The sequence below is a fragment of the Bos taurus genome, chromosome 22, assembly GCF_002263795.3.
Source record: "Bos taurus isolate L1 Dominette 01449 registration number 42190680 breed Hereford chromosome 22, ARS-UCD2.0, whole genome shotgun sequence".
Taxonomy (NCBI): domain Eukaryota; kingdom Metazoa; phylum Chordata; class Mammalia; order Artiodactyla; family Bovidae; genus Bos; species Bos taurus.
The window spans coordinates 11,225,671-11,252,205 of NC_037349.1; the positions used below are offsets into that span (position 1 = coordinate 11,225,671).

Consider the following 26,535-nt stretch of genomic DNA (forward strand, 5'->3'; position numbering starts at 1 on the left):
ACTTTCACTTTCATAACTGTAGACTAGCACCCAATGTTAGCTAGTATTATTCCCATTTATACCTGAACTCAGCATGGAGAAGGGGCCTTAAGCAGCTAAAATCAGTTTCCAAGGTGATGTGCCTGGAGCAGGAAGACTTAGAAAACAGGTTGAAGGGCTTCCCTGTCCCTCCAGGCCCAGGGACAGGGACTCTGTTAAGGCCGTTGTGTTCTGGGCACCTGGGAGACACCTGTGTCCTCTCTCTCACTCTTAAGTCAGCCACCTACTGTTAGCACCTTGTACAGGCTGCTCTTTTGAGGCTACAACATGGACACGCCCTGTTTCTTCCAGCCCTTTTATCAGATCACCACACTCTAGGGAGTCTAGATGTCCTTTTACACCTGGTGACAGAGAGTTAATTCCCTTTTTCAATATTTTACCCATGCTGCTAAGCTGCTCAGTCACTTCAGTCATGTCCGACTCTGTGCGACCCCATAGATGGCAGCCCACCAGGCTCCCCCATCCCTGGGATTCTCCAGGCAAGAACACTGGAGTGGGTTGCCATTTCCTTCTCCAATGCAGGAAAGTGAAAAGTGAAAGGGAAGTCGCTCAGTCGTGTCTGACTCTTCGCGACCCCATGGACTGCAGCCCACCAGGCTCCTCCGTCCATGTTTTACCCATGAGTCAGGCTCAATTCATACTTCAAACCCAGTATCTTGAATGAGGTTTTGCCCAGCTACCTAGAGTACACTGAGGATACTTCATCCTTGGACAGGCCTGTGCCCTTGGAGGCTTCTGACCACGAAGATTCCCCTGACTGAGGCTGACCGAAACTCTGCCACTAAATGATGTCCACGTTCTCTTGGGCTCCTCACAGTTTCCCAAATCACAACCAGTGTTTGGTTTCAACTTGCACAATGTTTTCTTTGGGGTCAGGACCAGGCGAGAGGTGGAGGCCAGATGGCAACGGCAAACCCTCAATAGTCGCCTTGGCCAAATTCAGCCTTGACACTGTGTCCCACGTCCTCTTGTCCTTTTTTCTGTGTTGGTAAAGTTCTTTTATTCACATTCCAGTAGATATGGCCTGTTTCAGCTCCCTGAGGACATGAGCGGCCGTGTCATGAGAAGTGTTTGGAGTCAGATAGTCTGGAAAATAGATGAGAAGTGGGTGGGCAGGGCTGAGCAGGGGCAATGGCCGCAGAGTCCTTGGTTGCCGGGGACCAGCCCCGGCTGATCCAGGGTATTCGAAGGAGAGACGGCGTAGGCGAAGATCAGGAAACAATTGCTTAATTAAATGTTAATTAAGGATATAAAGAGTAATAGAATGAGGATAGCTCAGTAAAATTCAGTGAAGAAAAGAGGCTGAAATAAGGATAGCTCAGTGAGGAAATTCAGTGGAGAAAAGAGGCTGAAATAAGGATAGCTCAGTGAGGAAATTTAGTGCAGAAAAGAGGCTGAATAATTCAGCCAGAAGGTAAGAGAAAGAACGACATGGTGAGACCAAGTTTCGGTGAACAAGGCCCGCACTTTATTTTTCAAAGTAGTTTTTATACCTTAAGTTATGCACAGAGGATAATGGGGGAAGGGGTAGAGTCTTGCAGCAAACCAGGCTTTCTTCCTGCAAACTTATCATATGCAAAAGCTTAGGTGATTTGCATCATCTTCTGGCCCGGAGGCCTGTTAACATTTTAAGACCTTTTCTTCAGAAAACTTATTTTTCTCTAAAGGTGATTGGTCAGGAGCCACCCTCCAAAAGCATTAGATAAAGTTGCATTCCTACAGCGCAAAGGTGTGGTGGGCTACAACAAGAAAAAGAATTAACTCAAGGGTCCCAGGTTACAAACATTAAAGCTACTATTTACACCAATTATATTAACCAATACACTGCCAGGGACACAGCAGGTAAGGGATATGGAAACTTAGCAGCAAACATTGGCCCAACAAGTGAAAATCCCTTCACCAATACAATTTCTAATCAATCTTTTAACTACTCAAAAGAATCTGTGTTTAGACAGTTTAGAACATCTCCTGCCTCTCACAGTTGGGAGGCTCTGAACAATCACATGAGGCCGGAAAAACCTATTCAGGCAGGCTAGAGGATTTCCAAAGGAGTTTGTAGGTTAAACACTGTCACACCCAGGAATTATTAACTGGAGCTGTAAGCTAACTTTTTTCAGAGAGGTAGTGGGGGACAGCCCCCCGTAAAGTCAGAGGTGTAGGTGAAAGCACAAAGCAGAAAGTAGGCAGATTCTGGTTTTGGGGGTATATGCTCGAGAATTTCCAGGGGGACTCCTGAAGCTCGATCCCGCCTTTGCGTATGCCGAGCCTCCTTCCTCATGACCTTTGTCATGGGCGGAGTTCCTCACGCTGGCTACCGGCAGTGATAGAATTCCAGTTGAGCTATTCCAGATCCTGAAAAGTGCTGCACTCAATATGCAATATGCACTCAATATGCAATATGCCGGCTCCCGGCACTTGGTCAGCCACAGAAATGAAGCCATTGGAAAATGAGTGCCATGGTACTTGGATTGTCTGCAAGAAGAAAACCTTGCTTGCCCTTGAAGACTTCACCACCAGTGAGAGTGGTTAGAACCCAGGTGTGGGGGCTGGGTGCTGAGTAATTGCTTATCTATGTAGCAGGAGGCTAGCTGATTCCATGTGCTAATGAAAAGGCAGGAGAATCCTCAAGGGGCATAATTAACAACTGGGGACAACCTCAGTGACCATGTAGACCACCATCCTAATTTCACACATGAGGAAACTAAGGCCCAGGACATCTGTGCCAGAGGATTCCTTCACTGGGTGCCGCTTGCTGCCACCAACCAATCAGGTGACCTTGGACGAGTCACGGAACTCGGGACCTCTGGTTCCTTATCTGTCAGCCAAGGCCACGGGACCACATGATCTTAGAGCTGCCTTCCAGAAACAACATTCCGGGATGTTCTGTTCCCCTTCCAGCCTGAGACAGCACGGAGTGGCCTGGCCCCCCAGCCAGCAGGCACTTTATCTCCCATGGAGCAGAAGTGGGTCAGATGGAGGACTCTGAAATTTCTGGGCTTTTGGGTTCATGGTTCCTTCCCTTTGACCTGGGTAAGAACAGGAAGGGATAGCTTCCCTCCCCCTCCATCTCCACCCCTAATCCCTCCGTGACCCCCAACCCAGCCCCACCCTCAGCCTCTGGACCTAAGAGGCAGAAAAGTTTGCAAGAAGGTCTCTGGAGCTAGATGACCTGTGCTCTAGCCCAGCTCTGCTGCCTGCCCTCTGGGAGACATGGCCTCCCCTTGCCTGTCAACTTCCTCATCTGTAAAATGCTAACAGTAACTGCACTCAGCTCACAGGGGTGTGCAGTAAGGGCTGCACAAGTGTCGAGTGCCGTTATGTCTGTCACACCTGTCCTATCCATGCACACGGAACAGTCCCTCACCCTCAAGACCCTAGCCAGGGCCTGAGTTGCTCATTTTAGCTGAGGGAGTGTCTACAAGCGGATTAGCTAGCCTGAACCAGACTTGTGCAGCACGGAGCAACCTTTATTCTCCTTTGAGAGAGACCACCCTGAACCTCCCCCAAAATTGTCATTTTGCCCAGTTGAAGTGATTCCCATGTAACCACAGTCAGAGTACGACTGGCTGAGATTTTCATTCACCAGAAATTCAACTTCTGCTTCCCTTCTCCAGATTCCCCTAGGGCAGATCAGATGTCACATCAGATCACATCACATCCCCATCATCACCCTTTTCACAGGCCCTCCGAGACTCCAATGGGACAAAGGAAGGTAGAGCTCTGAGCTGTGTCTCTGCCCCATTCGTTGGAGCCAAAGTTGGTCCTCCTTCCTCCTGCTGTGGTTCCCTGCGCCTTGCCCCAAGGTGCTGGTGTCCTGTGGGAATGACAGTGAATCTGGCTGAGTTGGGGCTCTGCTCCACCACTTCCCCTCCCTGCCTAGAAACCTGAATCACCCACTGTGGAGCCAGGAGGAACTCTGCCCCAACCCTGATTTTAATTAGGAACGGGTGCATCCTGCAAGACTCAGAGTTCCGTCACTCTCAATCCAGACGAAATGTGTTTTGAGGAGCCCAGCCTGGTCAGCTCCACAGGGGAACGTGAATGCTACAGGGCTACAGAAGGACAGTCCCTCCAACAGCCTTTTAGCAAATGGCCACTGAAGACAAACAGGAAAATAGGGACCCACATGCTTCCGAGTGAAATATGATTGGAATTAACATGAGCACACATTCAAGTTCTCACATGGTCGAACAAAATGTTTTCCATCTGCGAGGTGCTGTGTATACCCAAAAAGAGAGCAACCCCCAAAGAACACAATCCCCCACTTTTCCAAAGAGGTGAATTTAGCAAAGTTTTTTGGCCAACTTAACAGGAATCAGAACTGTGATTGCCTTTGAGGTGGGGGATGGGAATTGACTGGAAAAGAGTCAGGGAATCTTTCTGGAGTAATGGATGTTCTGTCCCTTCCCTGGCATGGTGGTTATATGCATGACTTCATTTGTCAAAATTCATCAAACTATATCCTTAAAATCTGTGCATTTTTAGGGAATGTAAATTTTACCTTAATTTTTAAAAACAGTTATAAAAGTAAATACCTACTTATAATACTTAACCTAATCAGGTATTGCACACTGAAAATTATAAAAGAATACTAGATTAATTTATATTTCTTTTCATTCACACATTTCACAAAATGATTTCATGCAGATGTACATCTTCTGAGATCAATGGATTGCATTATTAAAGCCACTGTTTAAGTTGACAGTATTCCAAAGCATATCATCTTCAATTCATCTAATTTATTTGAAATGCAGAACATTTTGAATTCGTGTTTGATGCTAAAATGCTATTGCTAGACACAAAGACTCATTTGCATAATGTTACAACAGTTGTTTTTCTCATTTGTCTTGAAAATGATGTTCACAATTCTCACAATGTAAGCAACTAATGTTTTGCTTTCTAAAAATGAACTTTAAAATATTTATCACAACTTAAAAAAGTTGCACCCCAGAATAATGTCCACATCTATGTTAAATCTCATTGCCTCCTTCCCATTAATTGCCTCTAGTAACCTCAAAAAGCATCCAGAACCAACTCTGATTGAGACCATTTCAGGCTGGTATATCTTCCCAGATTTCAATTGAGAGAGTATCAAATTACAAAATACTTTTAAAGAGCGACATGAGTTTGATGGACAGGGAGGCCTGGCGTGCTGCAATTCATGGGGTCGCAAAGAATCGGACATGACTGAGCGACTAAACTGAACTGAACTGAACTGAAGTCCCTTTCGTTCCCTGGAAGTCCGTGGTTAGGACTTGGGGCTTTCACTGTCGTGGCCCCAGGTTCAATTCTTGGTTGGGGAACTAATATCCCTGCAAGCTGCAGAACAGGGCCAAAACCAAGCAAAATGCAATGTATTATAAAGAAGGGTAAGTCCCAAAAGTATGAGCAACTTTTAAAGGCAACACTATTCTCTGAAAGTTAATTTGAGAAAATAAACCTTCATCTTAATTATCTTCAGGCATGTATAGCAAAGGGCTTGCCTGGTAGCTCAGCTAGTAAAGAATCCACCTACAATGCAGGAGACCTGGGTTTGATCCCTGGGTTAGGAAGATCCCCTGGAGAAGGGATTAGTTACCCACTCCAGTATTCTTGGGCTTCCTTGGTGGCTCAACTGGTAAAGAATCCACCTGCAATGCAGGAGACCTGGGTTCGATCCCTGGGTTGGGAAAATCCCCTGGAGAAGGGAAAGGCTACCAATGTATTATAAAGAACAGTGAGTCCCCAAAGTATAAGAAAGTTTTAAAGGTAACACTATTTCTAAGAGTTAATTTGAGGAAATAAACCTTCATCTTATTTATCTTCAGGCATATATAGTAAATCCAGGCATACATGTTCAAAGATAAAATAGAGATTTATTTAGTACATTTGGAGATTTTATAGTTCTTTGTCCAAAGATTAGTACTGTTAGCTGAACTTAGAAGTTTCCATGTTAAAAATTTAAACCTTACCACAAATGAGAAGCTGAAGCATTCTTGAATCAATGTAAACACACTATATTTTACTCAAAGGCATTAAAGATAGAAGAGTGTAGTTTAAATAGATGATTCTGGCTAAAATCAATTGTAAACATAATCCTAAATTATGAATTACTATTAATTTTGTGACTTGACCTTAAGTCATGTCAAGGCTTCAAATACAAACAACTTGATATGATAATATATAAAGGAGGCTTCTTTTTTTTTCAATATTTCCCCAGTTGAGGCACCAAAAATAGAGTTGTTTTTAAAGAAACCAACATGGAAGACTGTACTATTGTTTTGATTTTTTTTTTAACATCACTGTTGCTCAGCATTGTTTTTCCACTAGCCTCTCAAAAGCTCTCAGAAGCAAAATCAGGTAATTCAACAAGAGCTCCTTGGGCATATAAGCTCCTGTATGACCCAATGCAATGGTTGCCCAATTTTTATTTTATTTTTTGGTAGCAGAATCCTGGTTTTAAATGACACTATAGGTGGTTGATGCTCTAGTTGGAATAGAGATGGGGGCCCATAGCAGTCCTGCTTGGTCCCCCCTTCTCCTCGCTAGGAAATCCACTAAGGGGTTTCACAGCACCCTATGGGTCCCATGGGGCATAGTTTGAAAACCTCTGGCCATGGACCATGCCTGAAGGCTGGACCTCAGAAGATCTAGGTCCAAAACCTGAGTTCTGGTCTGTGTGATTGTTGGCAAATGACTTAACCTGAGTCTCATTTTCCATATCCAGACAAAGAACTCATCTCAGAGTTGCTGTAAGGCTGGTTTTAAAGTTCCTTAAGTCTTACTCTTTCCTAGTCACATCTCACTTGCGTGTTGTGTGCCATTGCATCTCAGTCATTTCATGACTCAGCATCCACTTTTCTTTAGTATTTGGCCTTGTTGATGCTACTACGTCTGCCTTTCAGATTTTCTGCCATTATTGTCTCCTAGAGAATGGACCAGGGTAACAGTTGGCTTTGGGCTACACCGTGACTACCTCTGAAGGGAGTCCAGGCTCATGATCTTTTCTTGGGATGGACCACTCATCCAGATTTCTTTTCATTTTCAGGTGGGCCAAGAGAAGGGAAACTGTTCTTTCCAGAAAAACCCAACCCCCTGCATCATCCCTCAAGAACAAGAAAATATCTTCCATACAATATTTGCTTTTTTCACAAAGTCGGGAAGAAAAGTCTTGGTAAGAATTTGCTTACTCGTTGGGTTCACATGGGTGGTCCTCACTAGGAAGGCAAGTCTGAGATGAGAAGCCAGTTTTCTATTTGGCATTATTTCTCAAATCTGGTTTGAATCAATTGGCTTAGAAAGTCACAAGGACTGTAGTCAACTCCTATTTTTTCAGCCTGAGGTTTCTATCAAAGTGTTAAATTTGCATTTCAGATTCCATTGGCTGGCAAAGGGAAAACCTTTGCAACCCACCAAGTACAAAGTTATACATTTCTCCCAGTAGTATGAGTCTAATCAAGAGTGATGGTTCTCGTCCAACCACTTCATATACCACTGTTGGTCAGTATATACTAAAACTAAACATATCTATGGCCTAGCAGTTCCACTCCCAGGTATGTCCCAAAGAGAAGTGAGTACCTGTATCCCCCAAAGACATGGACAGGTATGTTCACAGTAATCTGGGAACGATCCAAATGTCCATCGCCAGGAGAAAGTGTAAACAGTTGCAGTGTACCCATACACTGGATTATTACAAGCAATAAAAACTGCCACCCCAACAACATGAATAAATCTCATGGATATAATATTGAGTGAAAGGAGCTAGAGATAAAAGACAGATGGTGTTTTACTTACATGAAGTTCAGAAATAGCAACTCTGTCAATGGCACTGGAGGCCAGGACAGCAGTTAATTTTGGAGGAATATTGATAGGCAGGAGCATGAGGGACTCTGCTTAGGTGCAGGACATGGTCTTCGTCTTGATCTGTTATGAATGTGTATAAAGATATGTCAAGATGGATCCTTTGGATTTATTCTGTTTACTCTATGTAAGCTACACCTTAACTTTTTAAAAAGTGTAGGTGTTAAAGGTGGAATCAGATGCTTTTCCAAAGCCTCCTTTCTCCACATCTTTGGTTATATCTCTTCAGTTCCTTATTACAGCCATGGCACATCTCACTAACATTTCCCTCCTCTTTTTTTTTGGCGGTAGAATTAGTAGGACTAGTGGCCTTTTGGAAGTTTGGGATATTTTTACTTACATAATGCTGATGATCAACTGTTATTTAACAGCTTTCAGAACTGTTAGATGTATTGATATCTCGTAGTTTGACAAATGCAGCTCTGTATCTGGCTGAAATTTTTACCCCATATGTGAAACATCATGAATGTATATTCACACATTTTGAATCCTATAACACAAAAGAATTCTTCCTTTGTAACTTTGGAACTTAGGTTCCTAGCTGTAATTCATATGTTTTCTTGGTCAAACATGTTTTTCTTTACTCCTGTGGTTTCTTGAGTCTTGTGACTTTGTAGCCCTCCAATTTGCCCAGTATAAACAATGGGTATAAAATTACATTTTTCACTTCCAGGCAAAAACCGCATAATCTAGGAAATACACCTTGTGTTCAAAACTCTTAAGAGGGATGTTCCCAAAATATTAAATGTGTCTCTTTAAAAACAAAACAAAGAAGTTGTAGAACATATATGCAATGGAATATTACTTAGCCATAAAAAGGGGCGAATTTGAGTCAGTTGTGAGGAGGAACCTAGAGCCTGTTATACAGAGTGAAGTTAAGTCAGAAAGAGAAAAATAAATATCATATATTAATGCATATATTTGAAATCTTATGGTACTGATGAACCTATCTGCAGGGCAGAAATTGAGATGCAGACACAGACAACAGACTTGTGGACACAGAGGGGAAGGAGACGGTGGGGCAGAGAGTCGCACGACATATGTGCACATTGCTGCTACTGCGCTAAGTCGCTTCAGTCGTGTCGGACTCTGTGCGACCCCATAGACGGCAGCCCACCAGGCTCCCCGGTCCCTGGGATTCTCCAGGCAAGAACACTGGAGCGGGTTGCCAGTATACACACTACCAAGTGTAAAATAGCTAGCTAGTGGGAAGTGCTGTATAGTGCAAGAAGCTCAGCTCTGTGTTCTCTGATGGCCTAAGGGGTGGGATGGGGAGGATGGGAGGGACACTCAAGAGGGAGGGTGTATGTGAATACACACAGCTGATACACATTGTTGTGCAGAAACCATCATAACATCGTAAAGCATTATCCTCCAATTAAAAATAAATTTAAAAAATAAATAAAAACAAACAAAATCCACTGCTTTCTTCTTGCAAAATCCAGTTTTGAGGTAAGGTACACCAGTGAGATTTGACTTGAAGGCGTGTTCTGGTGCCCACTGGACAGGAAGTCCTTTGATTGCCCTCTGGCGGCAAGAAGGAATGATTGCATCTTCCTATGGATTTCATCTGCCTAGAAAGGCCTCGGGAGAAGGCAGTGGCACCCACTCCAGTACTCTTGCCTGAAAAATCCCATGGACGGAGGAGCCTGGTAGGCTGCAGTCCGTGGGGTCACTAGGAGTCGGACATGACTGAAAGACTTCACTTTCACTTTTCCCTTTCATGCATTGGAGAAGGAAATGGCAACCCACTCCAGTGTTCTTGCCTGGAGAATCCCAGGGACGGGGGAGCCTGGTGTGCTGCCATCTATGGGGTCGCACAGAGTCGGACACGACTGAAGTGACTTAGCAGCAGCAGCAGCAGCAGCAGAAAGGCCTCAGTTCTATAAATGCTGTGTTCTATAAATACCTGTTCTGTATCTATAAATGCCTATTCTGTAAATGTTGTGCTCTTGTCTTTGTTCTTAATACAGCTTGACCATTCTCTGGTTATTCTTCTCAGGACTGTGAAAAAACAGGGATTTCTTGCCTAACAATGCACTGTAACCTTAGTGCACTCGCTAAAGAAGAAAGTCGTACTATAGACATTTATATGCTGCTGAACACAGAAATACTGAAGAAGGTAAGTCCTGAAGAACTGTACTGTCAGAGTTCATTTTAAAACATTTGAATTGGTTTCCTCAGGAAAAACTCTACCTGCCCCTTTTAAAACTGTCCTGGCCAGCACCACGGGTAATTCTGCTTCAGAAGAATGCCAGGGAAACATGCCAGACCCTTGTTATTCAAAGTGTGGTCCAAGGACCAGCAGTGTGAGCATCACCTGGGAGCTTCTGAGACCTGAGAATCCTGGACTCCACTCAGGCCTTACCAAATCAGCATCTCTTTTTAAGCAAGAACCCCAGATGTTTTGTTTGTGCAGTTGTTTCTTAGACTTTTTTTTTTAATATTTACTTTTTATTTATTTGCTTGTGCCAGGTCTTAGTTGCAGCATGTGGGAGCTAGTTCCCCAGCCAGGGATCGAACCCGAGTCCCCTGCATTGGGAACTCGGAGTCTTAGCTTCTGGACCATCAGAAAAGTTGCTGTCAGACTTTAACTTGCACATTTTAGATCAAAGGTTTTCTGTAAAGGGTCAACAGTAAGTTTTTTAGGTCCTATGGGCTATACAGTGTCTTGCCATTGCTCAACCCCACCATCGTGTTGTGAAAACAGCCATAAACATACTCAAATGAATGGGCGTGACTGTGTTTCAATAGAAGTTTATTTACAAAAACCAGCAAAGGGGTGGATTTGACCCATGAAACATAGATTGCCAACCCCTTGTTTAAATGACATCTTGTTTCACAGAATCCACCTATTGAGTCTTAGATCACTTGGCTCTTATGAGTTTATAAAAGTGGTTAAAAAAAATAATACAAATTCACTGTAATTTATTTTCTCATAAGCACTTCTTAGTATGAAAGGCTGCATCCAACAAATTGATTTTAAAACAATCATGTGGAGATAAAATAGGCATGTTATCCACAGAGATTCTCTTTATTTTCCTTTGGAAAAACTGTGTGTCAGTCCGTATAAAACTGTCAGTGTATAAGTGAATATCCTTAGAATAGTCATTCCAGCCTTATTTTTTAAATTAGGCGTGGCAGCAACATGTTGGCCTGATAAGCCACAGGCACGGGGGATATGGGATGTTTTACCCACTTTCCGTCTCTGGCTGGTGGAGAGCTGTCAACGGTTCTGCTCTCCCTGGGTGCTTTGAAGGGAAACTGATGAGGGGCAAGTTGGACACGCACGGCACTGCTTCCCTGTTGTAGCTCTCTCTCCTTTTAAAAAGGGTGGAGCTGGGAGAGGGCCCGACATGAACCACCCCTGGTCACCCTTTGATTCCAGAATATTACATCACAGGAAGTGCCTTCCTGGCCTGGGTCCCCAGCTCAGGTTGAGGGATTATGATTCTGTACACTTACCCATCCAGTTCCTCTTCTTGACAAGTGGCCCTGGTGACAGTTTTATTGCCTGTGCCACACTTCCACTGTTGACAGAGCCCTGACATGGCTCTGATGGTGGCAAGCCACTCTCGTTTCTTCTTCACCCTCGGCCCAGATGGCTGCTGCTTGCACGTCAGTCATATGTACTGAATCACAAAGCCTCAAGCCTTTCTTGTCCCCAGCTCTGGCCTGGTGTCTGCATCTCTCTCCTTGTGATCAGTGGCAACCCTTTACCATGGAATATATCCCACTGACTGCTGTCCCCAGCCCAGTCTATACCCCAAGACAGCAGGAAGCCATGGGGTGTCGTATGTGGGTGTTGGAGGACCATTTTCCTTGCAGATATTCTACGGAAACCAGCAGAAATCTCAGGGATGGAGTTAAGCCTCTGTCAGGCCCAAAGCCAGCCACACCTCCCTGGGGGCTCCAGGGGCTCCTCGCCTCCCTAAGGACACGGAGCAGCATCAGCCTTGTGGTTCACCTGGGCTGCCGCTTCTGTTTATTTCCCTTTGATCTGAAGGTCAGGCCCCAGACAAGGGAATTTGCAGTTTAATTGCTTTGACCTTAACAAGTTTTTATTTGAAATGTAAGATCTGATTTTTTTAAATTATCTGAGGATTCCGATTTCTTTCAAAGTGTTTGTTTTCTACAACTGCAGGAGATCTGTTCCATGCCTCCTAATCTGCTCAGCCTTTAACTTTGACAGTCATCATTATTATTATTGTAATTAGCAATATTCAAGATGATGATAATGATGATCCAAGATTGAAGAGATAGTATATCCAGACCCATAAAACCATAAATCTACAGAACTGGTAAAAGATTGCTGCATAGAAAATTACTTACTGCTCAATATGAGCTCACTGAAGCAGTTTTTGTTTTTTTGTTTTTGAGTGACAAGCTTCTAAGAAGCATTTCAAATGTGTTTTATTGGTGTTTTTAAAAGGACAATAATTAGTGTGTAACTCCCAGGGAAATTCCACAGGTGTCCTCCCTAGAGGGTCTTCATGGTTTCTCTGGAAGTGATGAGCTGAGCCCCTTGAAACTGTTTTCCGCAGAGACAGTTATCTTCTTTCCTTTTGCAGGGGTAGATTTAACCGGACATGGGCCAAAGCTAGCATCAATATGTGCCTCCTTGCGTGGCAGGCAACCTGAGTAAATATAGAAGGACACCTTTCTGGCAGAGCCCAGCTGCCTCCACATGTGGGGTGCAGAGTGCTCGGCCATCTGTCCTGTTTCCACAGTGGGAGCCAGCCTGCCTCTCCCTCAATAGTCATTGCAGCCCCATCTAGACCACTGGCTCGATGTTCTGGCCCTTCCCTGAGTCATAGTTTTGCCAGCCCCTCTCTTCTTCCTTCTCCATCCCTGCCTTGGAGTCATTCTCTCTTTATCTGGATTGTTGGCTTTAAATCTGAGCCCAACACTAAGGCTTCTACCCACAGTGGCTGATGGGCTCTGCCCGAGTCTTACCTGGGACGAACCTCCCCCGACCACCCCCATCCCCTTTCTCGTCAGACCATTGACTTATTACAAGTCAGATGCTTTCTCCTTCTCATCTCTCTGTCTGGTACCCTCTTTCCCGCTTAAAGGGCTTTGACCTCCCCCCCACCCCACCCCCCACCGCAAAAGCTTCATTTAAGAGCAAAGAAGGAATTAAAAGGAACTCATGTGGAGAGTTTGAGGGTTGTGGTCAAGGCAGGAAGATGCTTGGGAAATGTAAATCAGATGCCTTCTGTGGAAGGCCAGACCTAGATTTATCGTACACAATTCAACAGTTTTATTTATTCTCTACTCTTTGGGGAATATGTCAATACCAAGATCCAAATATCTGGCTCCTGCTGCTTGGAAACCACAGCACACAAGCCTGCATGTGTTGACTCAGCAAAACTCCAGAGCTTTTCAGCATCCACTATGATATGAAAGAATCTTCAGGAGAGAGACTGGAAATCTCTGCTTCATTCAGTGATAGAAATTTCTGTCTGATCTACATGGAATCTTAGAATTTCAGTTCCACCTAGGATCTCAGGGCCCTGTCACTGTGACTGAAAAGTCTTACAGCAAGTTACACTTTTTCATCCTCAGGACAGTTCATCTGTCATCCAGTTCATGACCCACGCCAAGGTGAAGGTGGACCCTTCCCTGAGAGTGGTGGAGGTAGCCAGTGGGAACCCGGAGGAGATGACGGTGAGTACAACGCCCCCCTTCGGCCCCCCACCACCACACACAGCGCTCTTCCAAGAGTGAAGGAATCTGGGTGACTTGGGAGACTTAATGCTAGAATTTGAGGATAATGACAGCCTCTAAGCCAAGATGTCAGCTTTGTGGTAGACCCATGACCTTGCCTGCCTTGGCTTCCAGGCCCCGCAAGGGGAACTGCGGTCTGCTCTTATTGTGATAGCCTTTTTCTCCAGGATGCTGTTATGTGAAAGCTCCTGGCCATGACTAGCCAAAAGAGAAATTGTCTGGAAGTACCCTTGACAGCGCTTGTTGCATTTCCATTCTAGAACCAAGACTATTTTTTATCTTTCTCACACCTTTTCCTGAAACCTCATCTGCCTTCCCAATCCCATTGCTCCATGGATAAACAGTGTTTAAACACGAGTTGGTTGAGTAACATTCTCTACCTAGCCCCCATATCCTCTATGAAGTGTAGCTGGCAAGCAGCCTCAAGACGGGAGTTGTCACAGCTGGGAATTCAGATAGGGGAGGGAAAGGGGTGGCCTTGGACTTTTGCTGCATTATTATTTTCAGGGGTGGGAGGGGAGGTGCATCCTTTGACACCCAGACTCAGGTCTTAGGGACATAGAAAGGGAAAACAGCAGCCTCTGAACTGATTTTGCCAATAAGCTATGTGGTGATGCTAGCTTTTTGCATCTCCTTTTCCTGGAATTTACTTCTCTCCAGGAAGACTTTACCCTCTCTTGAAAGAGTCAATATTGCTGTGACAAATTTACAGAAGTGAAAAATTCACAAAGATTATTTGCTTGCAAAGAAAAACATGTTAATTTATTTTCTAGTAACAAGGGAGACACCACATGTCTAAATGTTAGGATGGGGATCACAGCAAAGAGACTCTTATAAAACGGTGGCTAGGAAGGGTACATATAGAAAATAAATCCCTGAGACCTCCATGAACCCTCAGTCCTGAGCAGAAGACAAGAGCATCAGCTGGCACAGAAGAAATAAGAATCTGTGAGGACGTTAAAGCTACCCCAAAGCGTGGGTATTCCATGCCCAGTTCAGGGTAGAACTGTCAGAGGCAGATTTAAATTCCTTGACTCACATCGAGAAATTGTCCACCTGGTCATTTTAAATAACAGGAAATGAATGGGATGTAGTGGAATGATGCTGAAGTCCTTCACTCCTAGACTCACTGTTTCTGGAGATCAAAATATCTGGAGTTGGCTTTTGTCTTTTCCTCCCTGCCATTTGGGCATTTAACTGCCAGTCCAGACCTTCACCTGGGGAGTGAAAAAGAATGCAGAGTCACTGCGCATTGTCACAGCTCCAGTTAAAAAGCTTATAGGATGAGATACGTGGCCAATAGGAGAGGTTTGGAATGTTCTGGTAGACCACACTGTTCCCAATTAAGAGCTAACGGAAGTAATTAACAGGGTTCCTACAGGTGGAATCCCCTGGGTAAATGAAAAAACTATCACGGGCGCATTGCCTTTGATTAAAACATAGAGCTGTGGGATCCAGAAAGACATTGCCTGACATCCCATTGTTGGATTCTGAGTCATCTGTGCGCCCCCAAAATACTGCTTCCATTAACTACTCTTCCATTTTGAGCACTGTGGTGATATTTTCATTATCAAGAGTTCTTTGGAAGGAGATCTCATTTTCAACTGAATTTTTTCTCGTACTCCCAAGAAAAAAGGAACACCCTTCAGAATTCCACAGTGCCCCCATCTTTCTCCTTTCCATGACTTTGCCTTTCAATACATGAGCCAAGATGAAGTACTACAATCTGTTCTCAACTTTCCTGGCAGGAAAAAATAAATCCTTTCTGAGTAGAAAGGATTGCCTTTTTAGAACAAACATGTTCCTCCCTGCGTGATTCTTCTGAATGCCTGGCACTCTGTCAATCATCGATCGGAAGGGAACTTTCCATAGAGGCTAGCCACCAAATTTAAATCGGGCAAAATTTCACAAGATTTGAGATCAGGCACCATATTTGTATGGCCTTGGAATGAACAGGAAGTGTATTTGCAGCTGGTAGCGAGCAGGGTGTGGGTGAGAAAAGGAAAGCAATCGGTTTTTAACCACATAAAGTGTACATGGTGATAAATTCAACTGACAGGGAATACAGATAATTTTCTTGGGACTCATTGTGTCTTTTATTTTCATTCCATGGTATGGGGAGTGCTTTACAGATCGTACGGGTGAATAGCTAGAAATACGTCCTGGATGTTTGAGGCATTTTCCTTTTTTATTAATAATACATTTGAGGTGCCCTTCCTGGGCGGAGTGTTAGCCATGTGTCAAGACCAACCACACCAGCTTACCTGGCTTTGTACAGACTCAAACCTGAGAATTCTGGATGAGGTCTGAGTGACCATGTTCAGTGCTGACGGTGCCAATATAATACACTGAATTTCCTATTATGTCCAACCCAACCCTTTCTACTTTTCTGGGAGAGCTGCCAACAGCTGAGGCTAGAAACTCCCTGGGGGCAAACCAAGAATCTACAGCACACCAGCTGTGCTACTGAGAGCTGCCATCCCAGACACCCTTCTTTGGCCATATGGGAGGCTTGTGTGAGTTACAGAGCAAATCTATTTTGTCGATACTTTGAAATAGCAACATATGTGATGATCATGGAAATCCACAAATGGATAAATAAGTCATTGCCATGTGGAGTGGGCACCAGGTTGAGATTCTAGGTGCCAGCAGGAGAGACTGATTCTGTCTCCTTTTAGCAGAAGCAGAATGGATTAGAATGGTATCGGGTAGCTCTCAGAATCGCCAGCAAGGTGGGAGAGCCTGACTGGGGATGTGAGAAACCTGCAGGGCCAGGACCACAGGTTGGGGCAGGCCCCAGGGAGAGCCTGGCATGGTACCCTGGGCACTACTTCCCTGGCTTCTCTCAGCCTCGTGCTCTAGAGTCATGTGGGAGCCTCTCCCTAGCTGGTTAGGCCCCTGTCCCTGGAGAACCAGGCACCCCAGGAAGAGCAAGTGGCTGGCATTTTTGGCTATTGTAGTACAGCCTCCCCCTCACCCTGAGACTCACCCATAGGAGGATTCCCCAGCACTGGAAGGATGCTAAAAAGTGAGGAGCATCCCCTCCCACGTGCTTCTCTAACACTCCAGGCAACATGGGGCCATCTAATCCCTGGCTCATTGAGGACTCTCTTCTGAGCTAGTCTCTGTTCAGTCATTTAGACCATTTTGTCAGCTCCATTGATAAGAGAACATGCAAATTTTTGTCCATAGGCGGTTGAGGAGTGTTTGTGCTTTGGGCTTTAAGAATTAACGTGCTTGAATGAGCTACTTCTGATTCAATAGGACAAATTTCTGGGGCCTTCTCCTGCTGCCACGGGAACCAAATGTCCAAAGAGCTGGTCACCTCCCTCCCACAGTCCTCTGACATCACCATCCCTTACCCTACAGGTGGGGAGACAGGTCATAATTTTTACAAGTCCCCAGAGACTCCACTGTGCCCTCCCTGAGTTAGAACCACAAAACTTTTTCCTCAAGTGAACAAAGAGCCTATGATGCTTAGGAAAAAGAGGCGACTTGCCCTGGATCTCACATCGCTGAGCCAAGGATAGGGTCCGGAACTTTTGATTCCCATCCAGATGCTCCTTTCTCTGCTCTGCAGCCACTCAGTCATACAAGAGGGCACTGGGCCATCTTGGATAAAAGGTCCTTGACAAGTACAAGTGTCCACCCTGGAACGGACACTGACTGGTTTTAAAGTCTCTCTGTTAAAATTGCCAGGTTCCCTTGGGGCCCAGCCAGCGCCTCCTGACTGGACCCGGCTCTCCTCACCCCAGTGGGGGCTTTCCCTGCTCAGTCTCAACCAGACTCTAGAACGGAGCCTCCTGGCTCCAGCCTTGCTTTCATTTCTGAATAAACCTGCCTCTCATGAACAAACTGATCAGGCCAGCAAGTTCCAGCTTCATTTTCTCTGAATCTGGTCAAGTTCATTTCCCAGTCTTGACCCTTCTGGGAAGTCAGTCCTTCTAGTTTGGGCTTTTCTTTGTGAACAGGAAACACTGCATTTCCCCCTTTGGAATTAGAAGAGCCTGCCCTCAAATCCCGTCCCCCTCACGGCCCAGTGGTGTGACTGCAGGCTTCAGGTGAGCTCTGTGAGCCTCTCTTTTCACATCTATAACATGGGAAAGCTAGTTTCTTCTCCCTGGAGATCTCCCCTCCACTGTGCTTCCTGCCACTACCCCCACCAAGCCAAATGCACACCAGCACATCTCAACCAGAGGCGTCAGCTGAGGGGTAGACGAGATGCTCCAGAAGGCTCCGCCTGTAGTTCCTTTGTTGTTCACTGCATCTTGAACCAAGCTGACAGTTTTCTGTCACCAAATAGACTGTGCTTGTACTTTACTATTTACATGCCAAAGTATAGTTTAAATTACATTATACCCAGCGAGAGAGTTCTCCTTGTTACATCAAGAAGTAGGAGGAAGAAGAGAGACACCTCCATTCTCTGTCATCATCAGAAGATGGTAGGCAGTCTCTCCCTTCACCCACCACCCCATGTGAGAATTAAGCTCTAATCATAAGGAACTTAGAAAAACCCCAGTGTTGTTTGCTGTTTGTCACTATTTGAAGTTTCACTTGATGAATACTGTACTGGGGGCTTGCTATGGGCCAGGCGATGTACGAGGCACTGGGGATGCAATGGGGAACCAAACAGCCACGGTCCAGGCCCTCCCAGAGCTAACGAGGGGGCAACAGACAGTAAAAAGAGAAGAAAACAGCGTGTTTGTTTGTTTGTTTTCAAACTGAGGCGAGTTCCATGGGAGTAACCTGCTCTAGATTGAGGGAAATCTAAAGAATGTTTCTCCAAAGAAGCGGAAATCTAGAGAGTGAGGAGGAATTAGCTTGCCAAGCACAGGGAAGAGTGTCCCAGAGAGGAGGGAGAGCTGTGTGAAGACCCAAACAGCTTGGCGTGCTCAAGGCTGCAACAGCAGGGCACAGCACCTGGTGGGTGGTGAAGACATCCATAACAGAGACACAGGGAGACATTCATGACGGGAGACACAGGCAGGGTCATACCATACAACTCCAGGGGGCAGTTATAAAGGGAAACTGTTGCAGGCATTTGTTTTGAGCAGGGAATGGCATGATCCAATGTATATTTTTTAAAAATCACAGGCTACTGTGTGGACAGTAGATTGTAGGGGGCTACAGGAAAGTTGTGATCATCACTTGCTAGAAATGATGGTGGCCAAGGAGATAGAACTGGACAGGTAGATTTATATCGGTAGAGGTCTAGCAATCTGTGCCAGTCACATGTAGAGTATCTGTCCTAAGAGGTTGCTGCTGCTGCTGCTAAGTCACTTCAGTCGTGTCCGACTCTGTGCGACCCCATAGATGGCAGCACACCAGGCTCCCCCGTCCCTGGGATTCTCCAGGCAAGAACACTGGAGTGGGTTGCCATTTCCTTCTCCAGTGCATGCAAGTGAAAAGTGAAAGTGAAGTTGCTCAGTCGTGTCCGACTCTTAGCGACCCCATGGACTTCAGCCTACCAGGCTCCTCTGTCCATGGGATTTTCCAGGCAAGAGTACTGGACCTAAGGGGTTTGGAGGGATCAAATGACATCTTGATGCAAAGCCCCTCGCCTGGTACATCCACATGGGCAGTCAGTTAATAGTGGCTCCCGTTGCCTAAGGCTTCCCTGATGGGGAAGCCAGTAAAGAATCCACCTGCAATGCAGGAGACATGGGTTCAATCCCTAGGTCAGGAAGATCCACTAGAGGAGGAAAATTGCAACCCACTGCAGTATTCTTGGGAGAAGGCAATGGCACCCCACTCCAGTACTGTTGCCCGGAAAATCCCATGGACGGAGGAGCCTGGTGGGCTGCAGTCCATGGGGTCGCTAAGAGTTGGACACGACTGAGTGACTTCACTTTCACTTTCGTGCATGGGAGAAGGAAATGGCAACTCACTCCAGTGTTCTTGCCTGGAGAATCCCATGGACGGAGTAGCCTGGTAGGCTGCAGTCCATGGGGTTGCACAGAGTCAGACACAACTGAAGCGACTTAGCAGCAGCAGCAGCAGTATTCTTGCCTGAAAAATCCCATGGACAGAGGAGCCTGATGGGCTACAGTCCAAGGGGTTGCAAAGAGTCAGACACGACTGAGAGACTAAACACACACGCCTACTGCATAAAGAGATGGTCAAGGATGGGAGGAACCAAATGAAGAATAGCTTCTCCCTCCTCAAAACCCCAAGAGTCACGGTCAGTTTACTCTCAACCGGTGGTTTCCAGCTGTCGTCATGCTTATCATTATCATTTCTGCAAGCAACAGAACCCATTTCTAACTTGAAATGTGCTTTGGTTGAGTCAGAGGTGGGGTGCCTGTAACTCATCCCATTTGTATCTCTTTTCTCTGAGGGGCCTCTGCATGTCCTCATCAAACCCCTGGGCTCTATGGAGCTAGGAAACCACTGCTATGGAAGTCTGTATTTTAGGGCAAGGCTGCTATCCCATCCTTCAGATTCTTTAACTAGACACGAACTGGACCTCCAATAAACATGAATGAGAAAAAAAAAAATTAGCCTCAAGACTTCCATAGCACAAACAGGTAAACACTGTACACACATGTGTGCAGACGCACATGCTTGAGCACACACACATACATACACACACCACAGTGTGGTTTTGTGTTGGGAAAGCCTCAGTTGAAGAGGTTAGGACAAGCTGCATGGAAGGAGTGACCCCTGAACAAATAGGGAAGGCATTTTCTAAGTGGACGGGGGAAGGTCAGCCTGCAGGTGGAGTCAGATGGTGTCTTAGGATAGAGTTTCAAGAAGCAGACCCTCAGATGAGGATGTGGGTACAAGATTTTTTTTAAAGGAAGTGTTCCTGGTGAGATGGGGAAAGAAGTGAGGAGACAGGATAGGGAAAGAGAACGAGGGAAACAAAAGTGGGATTCCAGGGGCCTCAGGCTCAGCAGAGCTCTGGAGCTCAAGTACTACTTCAGAGTTCTCTTACTCTGAAGCAAGGGAGCTAGGCTTTCTCCCTCCTGTTGTATGTCAGCCACTGGACAGAGGCTGCCCAGGAGACACTGAGCACCAAGATCCTCCCCCTCTCCCCATGCCCTGAGGGAATGCAGTCGCTAGAGGTGAATGCATGATTGGGTGTAGGGAACGGATCGAGGGACCTGAGAGATGTGAGCACAGGTGGCACTGGTCTCCACCCAGACCCTGGGGGCTCGGCGCGGCTTGCCTTTCTGTGCCCCATTTTGCTTAATGATTTCATTTTCGTTCATTTATGCTCAGTTCTTGTGATGTGCTGGCATTTGATGTGATTATCGCCTGACACACTCACGTCGCCCTGTGAGCGAAATATTATTGCATCTACTCTCTGATGAGGAAACTGAGGCCCCCAGATGACAGCCTGAGACGCCGAAGCTTATCAGTGAAAGAGCCAGGTCTGGCATAAGGCCGACTGTTTGCAAGCCCAAGGCTCCTTTCATCCTCTGCTCCCGAGGCCCGAGCTGTCCTGTCGTCTGGCCCACACACAGTGGAGCACCACTCCTGGCAGATTGGTAGGAAACACAGCCATGGGTGGTGAACAGCTGGCCCGTCGTCTTAGGAGAGACCCTTGGCTCCAGTGACCTCAGAAGCACATCATGTTCTAACTTAGTGGTCTGTTGATTCTGGAACTCTTCCTGTTGTGGCCTGGTCCCTAACCAGATGCACAGCTACTCATCAGGAGAATTAGCACTCATCGAGGGCCCTCCTTAGCCTACGGCAAAGGAGCTGTGTTCCCCCTCCACCCCGCCCCCCTGCCCCGCCCTTTAAAGAGGGCTCATGAGGTTTCTCAGGAGTAATAGATATAAAACCTCTCACCACTATGTCTGGCACACAGTAATTTCTCAACAAATATGACCCATTCTTAACAACTAAGGAATTAGCACCAGTCTAGCTCATCTCTCTGCAAATTCTAACAGAGCAAGGAATTCCTGAAACTCCGCAGCCACGGGCAAGTTTGACATCTTTGTTTATCACAGCTTGCAACAACCAGCTTGCCAAATGCAATTTATTTTCTGTTCATTGATGTCATCTCCATAAGCCTGAGTCTTCAGAATCCCTTGAGCTGGGCTGCTTTCTGAAGGCTCTGTTCTGAGAGCGATTTAAGATGTGGTTCCGCTAAGAACATTTCCTCCAGCTCCCACAGCCCTTTCTCCCTGCCCCCTCCCCCACTGTTAGATGTAATTAGAAGCAGGTGAAAATGGCATTTCCTTGTTCCAGATGTTCTTCTTTCCCCACTTTTTGTTTTACATACATTCCTTCCCTCTGTGAGACCTGTGTGTGATGTTGATTATGGAAAGCATCTTGCCCTTGTAATTGACCTTCAGCCAGAGGGGCCTGGAGCTGAGTCTCCCCTCGGGTGTTGCTGATGCTGAGCTGTCCCCTCAGCCTTAGAAACCCCCTGTCCAGCCAGGCCTGGGCCAGCTGTACTCTATTTTGGTCATGTTCTCAGGCCTTTTGGAGACTTGAGCATTTCCAGCTATGACATTAAGCGTATTTACAGTGGTCAGAACATAAAAGTTTCCAGAAACCTGCAAGTGAATCAGTGCTGTGGTTTGGGCTTGCCAGCTGCCCCAGACTGAAAGTTGGTTCCCTGATGCCAGCTTGCTAGCCTCAGGTGCGTTCAAGTTTATAGCAGTAGGCAGGATGCCCAGCCTGTGGGCCTGTCATTGCCCCCGCCCCATGGCTGTCCTCCTCTAGGAATCTGTTGAGCCAGACAGATCCTCAGGCTCCTCACTTCTCTTATGTTTTATTGGTTAACGCCTGACACACAAGCCCCCCAGCCTCAGTCTGCTACTGTGCGATCATTTGCTGCTGCTGCTGCTGCTGCTGCTAAGTCACTTCAGTCGTGTCCGACTCTGTGCGACCCCAAAGACAGCAGCCCACCAGGCTCCCCTGTCCCTGGGATTCTCCAGGCAAGAACACTGGAGTGGGTTGCCATTTCCTTCTCCAATGCGTGAAAAGTGAAAGTGAAGTCGTTCAGTCGTGTCCCACTCTTAGCGACCCCATGGACTGCAGCCTACCAGGCTCCTCCGTCCATGGGGTTTTCCAGGCAAGAGTACTGAAGTGGGGTGCCATCGCCTTCTCCGGTGCGATCATTTATCCCTTTGCGAATCAGAACTTCTGCTGCCCCGTCTCTCAGCTGCCTTCCCTCCACCCTCTGAAACCTGCAGGCTCCCCCTCAGCCTCAGTCTTTTTCCTCCTTTCTCATTCCTTCCTGTTACGTTGGGAGTGTGGATCTCCCCTGGCGATACCACTTCCTCTACAGCCTTCGTACTGGGCCTGTTCCTTGAACCCCCACACAAAGTTCTCCTTGCTAACCTATACTCATTTTGCAGCCACAGTGCTCTTTGCAAAATGCAAACTATGTCACTCCCTAGTTAAAAACTTTCATTGGCTTCCTATGCTTCTTAAGATAAAGCATATAATTCTCTCTGGTTTTTTAGGTTTAATTCCACAGTATCTGTAATGCAGTATTTAAAGCATCCCTTACTCCTCCTATACTTATTAACAATTTTCTCAGATAGTTTTATGAATGAATCTGATGATTCTTAAGGGTTATTTATAAGGAATTCTCAAAGCCATGCCTCAGGAAGACAAAAGAGGCTCTATATTGCTTTTTGGAGCAATTATATAAGTGAATAAAAGAGAATCAGAAGCTTGAATTTCAGTGTTTTATGAAAAGAAAAATAACCTATTAAACCAAGTTATTTAGGAATTAGAAATTATGATCAAAATAACTGCAGGTTTGGCTTGATTTAGTGCAGCCATCGAGAAGCTATATGGGGCCAGTTTTCAGATGGAAGTCACATGCTTCTTTAATGTAAAGCATATAATTCTTAACACAGTCTCCAGCCCTTCCTTGTCGCTCCAGCTTCATCTTGATCATCTTCCCTTGGCTTTACTCCTTCCATTCGCTCCAACTGTGCTGTCTGCTGGCAGTTTCTCACCCCTGCTAAGCTGTCTCCTGCCATAGAGGTTTTTCACATGCTGTTCCTTTTTGGAATGTTGTTCCTATCCCTCTTTGCCTAGCTAACTTCTGCTTATCCTTTAACTCTCAGCTCAGGCAGTCCCTCAGAAATTTCTTACTGACTGCCATGCTTATCTTAGAGTCTTTTCTAACCATGAACCTCTCCTTGGGGGCAGTTTCTAAATTATAATTTTGCATTTATGTGTCTAAACTGGCAAGTATTCTCTGTAAGCTGGAAGTTCCATGAGGGCAAAGACTGCCTGTTTTATTGATCTGAGGATCCCCACAGTGCCTGGTACATACTAGGTCCTATATATACTTTATATATATATAGGACATTGTTGAATGGATGGACAGACAGACAAATGGATGGATGGGATGGATGGATGGCCAGGATTCTCAAAAAAAAATGACATTTGCCGATTTATTCTTGAAGTAGAAAAAAGAAAAACACACTCAGAAACTCCAGCTTCAAATCTTTCCCTCTCTTTTGTTGCAGAGTGAATCATAGTCATACTTCATCTAATGTTATGGCAGAAAGGACATTGAATTTATTAGTTTGCACATTCATGAATCACATAATGGATCACTACCTTGGGCTAGGTGACAGGAGAACATGCATTCAAATCCTTGTTCTGTAAGAATTCAGTTTACTGGAGTCCATAGAAAGGAAGATACATCATTACGTTACAGAGTGAGGAGACTTAGAACTAGGATGATGAAGTGCTCCACAGTGGTTTCAAAACTAACCCTTGTGGAGGGTGGGTTCCCTTAAGTTGGTTCAGGGGCTAGGGTAAAAGGGACTGGCTTGGGAAGGGAGGCTGATCAGGCAGGACTCTTAACTGCCCACCTTCTTTAGATACAGAAAATCTCCACGTTTTTTCTGTTTTACAAATTGGGGTGCTATCGCAGGTTTTCTCTGTTAAGAAAGGTTGACAATTGTTGTTTCCAAAAGCTCAGAGAATGATTAATCCTGCTGAGAAAAGCAGAGTAAGTCAGTCTTCTTGGAACAGAAGATGTTGGAGCAGAGCCTCTCCTTTTAATTTTTTTTTTTTTAACTTGGCTTCCAGATGCTGAAACTCTTAAAAAATAGTTAAAGTAAGAAAAAGGAAAAAATAACCATGGTATTAAAAAACACCTATTTACTTTAAAAACTTCCTACTTTTTCTGCAAAGCTTAAGTTTTATGTATGTTAAATTGATAATGATTTTTTCATATAACTTTATAGCATGTATCATTTTTCCCATTTATTATCATGTAAGACTTGGGAGTCAGGCAAAAGATGATTTCATGTCCTTTCTACAGCATCCTGGAGTATTCTCTATCCCCTTTCTACTCAAAATGTGGTTCATTAGTATCACCAGTGAGTATAACCAAAATGTGGATTCTCAGGCCCCAATCCAGACCCATTCGTTCAGAATCTGCATTTTAAGTAGATTCCTCATGTGATTCTTACACAATTAAAATTTGAGAAAAGCACTCTTTTAACAGGTCTGACTAACTCCCTAGTGGGAGCTTCCCAGGTAGCTCAGTGGTAAAGAATCTGCCTGCCTTTTTAAGGAATCTCCACACTGTTCTCCATAGTGGCTTTACTAGTTTGCATTCCCACCAACAGTGTAAGAGGGTTCCCTTTTCTCCACATCCTCTCCAGCATTTATTGCTTGTAGACTTTTGGATCGCAGCCATTCTGACTGGCATGAAATGGTACCTCATTGTGGTTTTGATTTGCATTTCTCTGATAATGAGTGATGTTGAGCATCTTTTCATGTGTTTGTTAGCCATCTATCTGTCTTCTTTGGAGAAATGTCTGTTTAGTTCTTTGGCCCATTTTTTGATTGGGTCGTTTATTTTTCTGGATGAGCTGCAGGAGTTGCTTGTATATTTTTGAGATTAGTTGTCCCACTGCTGGGCATACACATCGAGGAAACCAGAATTGAAAGAGACACGTGTACCCCAGTGTTCATTGCAGCACTGTTTATAATAGCCAGGACATGGAAGCAACCTAGATGTCCATCAGCAGATGAATGGATAAGAAAGCTGTGGTACATATACACAATAGAGTATTACTCAGCCATTAAAAAGAATACATTTGAATCAGTTCTAATGAGGTGGATGAAACTGGAGCCTATTATACAGAGTGAAGTAAGCCAGAAAGAAAAACACCAATACAGTATACTAACACATATATATGGAATTTAGAAAGATGGTAATGATAACTATGTATGCGAGATAGCAAAAGAGACACAGATGTATAGAACAGTCTTTTGGACTCTGTGGTAGAGGGAGGTAGGGGATTATTTGGGAGAATGGAATTGAAACATGTATAATATCATATAAGAAATGGATCGCCAGTCCAGGTTCGATGCAGGATACAGGAAGCTTGGGGCTGGTGCACTGGGACGACCCAGAGGGATGGTATGGGGAGGGAGGTGGGAGAGGGGTTCAGGATTGGGAACATGTGTACACCTGTGGCGGATGCATGTTGATGTATGGCAAAACCAATACAATATTGTAAGTAATTAGCCTCTAAGTAAAATAAGTGAAGTCACTCAGTCATGCCAACTCTTTGCAACCCCATGGACTGCAGCCTACTAGGCTCCTCCGTCCATGGGATTCTTCAGGCAAGAATACTGGAGTGGGTTGCCAAAGTAAAATAAATAAATTTAAATTAAAGAAGAAAAAAAAGAATCTGCCTGCCAACACAAGAGACACAGGTTTGATCCTTGGGTCAGGAAGATCCCCTGGAGAAGGAAATGGCAACCCACTCCAGTAATCTTGCCTGGAAAATCTCATGGACAGAGGAGCCTGGTAGGCTATAGTCCATGGGGTCAAAAAGAGTCAGATACGACTGAGCACAGTCACATAACACATACTCTGAATTGTATATTCAGTATAAAGGGAAACCATCTATAGTATAAACTGAGAAGTGATGTGATGAGACCTGTGCTTTAGGAAAGCAACTCTAACAGCAAAGAGGC

At 45.2% G+C, this 26,535-nt stretch overlaps 1 protein-coding gene across 1 annotated transcript in view; it reads left to right on the forward strand.

The window, feature by feature from the left end:
• The window catches only part of ITGA9 (integrin subunit alpha 9), a 361,696-nt gene that overhangs the window by 317,266 nt on the left and 17,895 nt on the right, over positions 1–26,535 (forward strand). The window contains exons 24-26 of the mRNA NM_001192718.2: positions 7,067–7,192; positions 9,881–10,000; positions 13,447–13,548. Coding sequence (NP_001179647.1) covers positions 7,067–7,192; positions 9,881–10,000; positions 13,447–13,548 — 348 coding nt within the window. The remainder of the gene's footprint in view (positions 1–7,066; positions 7,193–9,880; positions 10,001–13,446; positions 13,549–26,535) is intronic.